Source organism: Glandiceps talaboti, chromosome 18 (genome assembly GCF_964340395.1).
Source record: "Glandiceps talaboti chromosome 18, keGlaTala1.1, whole genome shotgun sequence".
Taxonomy (NCBI): domain Eukaryota; kingdom Metazoa; phylum Hemichordata; class Enteropneusta; family Spengelidae; genus Glandiceps; species Glandiceps talaboti.
In genome coordinates this window covers 1782501-1788218 of record NC_135566.1, presented here as the reverse complement: position 1 = coordinate 1788218, position 5718 = coordinate 1782501, and the positions used below count along the sequence as shown (strand labels likewise).

At 33.2% G+C, this 5718-nt stretch overlaps 1 protein-coding gene across 3 annotated transcripts in view; it reads right to left on the bottom strand.

Annotated features, from left to right (window-relative positions):
* Window positions 1–1252: 1252 nt before the first annotated feature.
* LOC144448929 (ras-related protein Rab-35-like) overlaps window positions 1253–5718 on the bottom strand; it is a 20463-nt gene continuing 15997 nt past the window's right edge. Inside the window, exon 6 of one of the 3 annotated variants that reach the window (XM_078139305.1) lies at window positions 1253–3913. In XM_078139305.1, the coding sequence (XP_077995431.1) occupies window positions 3788–3913 (126 nt within the window). In that variant the 3' untranslated portion in view covers window positions 1253–3787. The other 2 variants (XM_078139303.1, XM_078139304.1) reach the window with 2 other exon arrangements.

Here is a 5718-nt window from a genome sequence, read left to right as displayed (position 1 = left end):
TGTAACTCACTAAATTAAAAAAGCATAATAAATGTGCAAAATGTTTGTTGCTGTACGTAAAATAACAAACTTTTTACACATTCTTTAGCTTATTGCAATGTATTGAGTTACAAACATAGATTTAGTCAATGTTGTTTCACATTGATTTTTCAAGTAGCAATGATAAAATTGCTTTGTAAATTAAAAATCCAAAATAAATACCCAATCCTCATCCATATGGCCACTTAAAGCAAATGTCTCAAACTTTGCATAAAGGCCTTCCAGTTATGTAATGCTGAAAATGTGCTAGGTGCGAAAACCTAGCATTGAAAAAGATGTGTAAGTGTTGACCACTATGTAGAATAAGATGTGATGATACACTTATAACAATATGTTAAATATGAAACATAATTATCTGGATCTTGCATTATTTTTAAAAAACACCGATATAAGCAAGTTGATTGTAAACTATTTATCAATTGTGAATCTTTCATATTTCAAATTGTTTTTCAAAATTATACACGAAAATCGTCCCAAACAAGAGAGAATATTTGTTGCTTGAACATACATACATACATCATTATTGGCTCAGAAGTAAACGTTACTCTAGCCTTAGAAAAACAAGGATAAATATAAGGTCAAATGTAAATGCCAAAACAAAACGAAATACTATCATCAAATCAAATTACTATCAATACTGGATAGTACCTTGAATGCTGTAATTTTTCAAAATGATCAAATGTTACAACAACACCAGATATAGCACTTGTTTAGTCCTTGAATTTCAAAAATTTCTAGGGATGGGGGGGGGGGGGGAACGACGACGACACTCCTCGCCCTCCCGTACCCACTCCCCATCCCACACTGTTCCCTCATACCATCCCTTTGATTCACAATTTTACTGAGTATTGTTACTACCTCAAAATGTTAAAATAACACCAGATAGCACTCAAGTTTTTACTGGGTATTGTTACCATTTCAACAATGACACCAGAAAACACTTTAAAAAAATCTCCAGGAGTAAGAGGGGGAACCCCTTTCCATAATCATTCCCACTTGGCTCCCTCGCATGTATGTATGTATGTATGTATGTATGTATGTATGTATGTATGTATGTATGTATGTATGTATGTATGTATGTATGTACAAATTATGTGTATGTCACACACACACACACACACACACACACACACACACACACAAATGTATCAAACACAAACATAAATAACAAACACTAATTTTATACATAAATGAAATTTGTTTTAATTCCAAAGTTGTGAATACCGGTAGGACTTACTAAGCCTTGTTTATCTACACATCAAATTGAACCATTGCTACAATATATCTAAGCTAGCTAGCTAGCTATCAAGTTTCACAAATGTTGATAACTATTTTATCACATAGTTAGCACTTGGGGTATAGCTCCTTAGGACTATATTTAGGAACACCTTTTATTATTGCTTTAACAACAGATTCACTATTTTTCAAAAAAAATGTTTCTTTCCAGTGAATTTCGAAACCTTGCACAATCTCATGTAATCAGCCCAGCTATGACAACTGAAGTATGCACTGACTCATTTGGACCATTACACTATGTTACAGTGTAAATCACGGTTTGGTCAGATATTTATGAATGAAACAGTGACCTGTGCAAGTCACAATGATCACAGAGCTAAGGAGTCAAATGCCCGAGTCAAGTTTCTTGGTTTTAGTCTCATCTACTTTTCCCCATACTGCTAGGTGGCCATATTAGATTGACAATTCCTACACTACAAGGGAGCCCTACATACAGGATATCTGGCGTCTTCTCAGTGGCTGTGTAATGGATTGGAGAATTTCATTCTACAAAGTCTGGCATGAATACAACTTTTCATAAAACAACAACTCAGCTCACCGACATTCCTCGGTTGCCATGCCAATTCACAGACTGCTATTTGGTTAAACTAGTCCAAATTTTCTTCTATTTGTATCTGAATATCATTTCAAACCACCAAATGACATAATCACTTGGTTTCACACACCATTTCTCACTTCTTATAAGACATACACATATTTAAAAACTCTTTGTTAATATCTTCCAAGACGCAAACATTCAAAGTATCAATTCATGTTTATCATAGATTATATATTTTATCACGTTAACTGACTGACATTTTAAAATCAAAGATGGAAGCAAAATGGTGTCACTGAACAAGAACACAATGAAGAAGTAAACCCTTGATCAGGACTTGTTATCAAATAATTAAATCATTTATTTTGCCAAATAACTGGTGGAAACTGAAATGTCATACTTGACAATGTTTTGCGAATATTGTAGAAAATGTTTGCTTCTTTTCAGGCCCTTACAGAGTCTGGATACATGTTGTTCTAATTTTATGAAAATACGGAGCCAGTGTAGTTTACGACAAAAATGAAATAGTACAACTAACAAAAAATACCCTATGTTTGAAGTTTTTATCTTGTTCCAACAGCAAAGGTACATGCATATGATATACATAAATATGAATCAATAAATGTATACTGTCACATCATAGTAGGATTATAGTTTGATATTTCCAAAGTAAAATTTATGCATTTATAATATTTATTATTGTCATACTTTACTGCATTTATCAGTCAAAAATCTTGAAAAATATTATAATTAACTACATAATGAAAAATATTTGGAAGATCTATGAAGTGTACAACTTTGACCCACCCCAATCAACTTAATAGAATGACCCAACACTTCATTGGTGAAACAGGTCATTCCGATGGGAAAAACTGTTGTTGTTTTGTTTTTGTTTTTTTGTGTTTTTTGGGGGGGAGGGGGGGGCGCAGACATGTGTTAAATTCCACCATGTTATAAAAGATGGAAATATTCATAATCTTAAGATAACTGCCAATGCAAACAAAATAAAACAAAACATCAAAATAAATTTCAGTTTTTTGGTGTGTTTTTTTACAAATAATCTGTACAAATGCAATAAATCAAAATAACAAAGTATTGGTGAATTTTATTTGAAAGTGCGTATAAACTAATCTAACTAAAAAATGCAACTTTTACATGTAAAATTCTGTCAAACAATTACTACCTGAATGTGAGGTCAACTAAAAACTGAATATGTACTGTGGTTTCCAAATGTCACCATCTGTCTTATCTACAGACCTACGAATTGTTACAATCTTTGAGATGTATACTTGGAAGTCTACCCCTCCACCTCATCACACTCCAGTCCCCTCTCTATCTAACCCTCCCTATCTGATTCTCAATACATCCAAGCTTTGTAAAAGCTGAGAATCAAGCAATAAAATGATGAAGTGAAATTAATATTATGGTAAATACTCCGTTCAAACATTTCAAGTGTAACGTTGTCTATTAAAGACAAGATGATTTATTTAATGGTTGCAACTCAAGAACCAACACAAACATTTTCCATAGTTTTAGTCACATGCACTATTACTTCTGATTCCAGGGAGTAGAACTTTCAAGAATTTCATTTTTATTTTTTCAAAGCTTAGGGTTATATTTTTTCATAATTGAAGATAGTATGTAGTACAAATAATTTGGCTCCATGAAGTATACAAATCTTTTCAGTTCATTATACTAACTGATCAAATGTTGTCACATGATTAAATTGACCAATAAGATGCAGTCTCTCAAATCAAATAAATTGACAAATTAGCTGCAGTTTCTCAAATCATATGATTAAATTGACCAATTAGCTGCAGTTTCTCAAAGTATATGATTAAATTGACCAATTAGCTGCAATTTCTCAAATCATATATGAATAAATCAAAAAGTGGAATGCAAATGATGACTTTATTTCTAGCAGCATTTTTTCTTACTCTTGTGGCTTTGCCGTTTGACTTTAACTGTGCCCTCATTCTCTTTGTCACGGTATACTCTTTGTTTCTTCTTTTCAATGACCAATTCTGTTATTGCATTAAATATCTGAAAATGAAAGATTACACTACATTATTTAAATGGAAGCTATGACTTCCATACCTAGGATTTAATCAAATTGGTATTTGTTTTCCTCTTGTTGGATCATTGTTGTACAGTGAAGGGGGAGGGAGGGGGGGGGGGGAGGTAACTAGTTGTGACACAAAATGTTTGGCATAACTATTGCCATGATTAATGTGACTCATATTCTACCGTAATTCCAAATTCACTGATTTACACTGTGGTACATACACACTGTATAGAGATATATAATCATATCATGTTGGCCATCACACTATTTAATTATGCCAATTTCCTAGCCAGGATTACTATTACTTTCATAATCTTCAAATGCACAGTTTTAGATTAATGTTTATATAATCCACATCATTTTGAAATGTCAGGGAGATAGGTGGAAATCAATCCACCGATGTAATACAGCACCCTCTGGTGATGATATCATGCAGTAGTGAGTAGTAAGCCATCGTGTGATAGGGTGCCCTCTAGTGGCAGTAATCCCTTGATAAATCATTGTATCGGCTGATATAGTGTGCTACATGTACTGAGAACTCTGATGTGACTTTTGCAAGTTAACCTAGCTATTTTAATGACTTACAAGTCTCAATAAACATTCTAACCATCACAATTATTTCAACATGTTCAAATCTTCTGTTTTTTGCTCAATGAACCAGTACGATGGTTAGAATTTGCATTTGTACAAGTCTAGATTATGAAATAGTGGATAACATGGCTAGGAACCATGGCTATACATCCTTAAAGCAAACAAGAACAGGATGTTGAGAAAAAGTCCATCTGTTACTATATATAAATACAGTCATTATGTCTACACACTCAGGAAATGCTTTCACATCACAAAGCAAAGCTGAAAATGTGTTTTATACACACAAGTAACATTTTACATTATGTAAGACTCATGCTGATTGGCTGACACACTTCTATATACCTGTTTATGAGCCAATCAGGAAATGACATTGAAAAGACCGATACAGTTGTGTAGATTACCTGAAAATATTGTTTTACAGTGAATGTCTATTTCTACAGATATACCCTAATTATTAGACAGGTCAAAGGTCAAAGAGTATCTAGCTATATAGACAGAGCTGAGGCACTCGACTAAATACAATGTGTACGTGGAACTTTGAAGTTAGCCTTGACGAAAAATTAAATGTATTGACTTTTAGGTAGATAAAAATCCATGATTACTGTGTCACTGTCATTAATGTCATGGCTAATAATCTTTGCACATTACCCTGTTAACAGAAAATTTGCATTTTTAGAAAATGTACATCTGTGATGCGAATGTAGCTGATTGGTTGTAAGCAAGCAAGCCACCTGCTGTCACTGTCATCAATCACACACACCCTTAGCAGAGCAAGAGGAATGTAGCAGCATTTGTATTTGATCACATGACAGTCAGCTGACTCTTAGCATCAAATGAACACTTGGTACCAAAAACAAAATGGCAGACTAATTTGCATAGGAAAGTAGATTCTATGTCGAACTGAAATAAAATACGCCTGAATTTGCAGAACTTGTGAAAATTTGCATGAACTTACAGGAATCTGCACAGATGTATTCATGTTGATTATACAGATGAGCATAAATTACTCAAAGTTAATAAAGATTTGAACATTCATGTTTCCATGGTAACTAAAATGATATGCACTATTTGAGATGTCCGAGTTTATACAAAATATTCAACTTCAGTGTATATTTCTTAGTACATGTATGGTATACCACTGAATTTATACACTCAGTAATATTAACACAGTGAGGAAATACAGACTAAATGT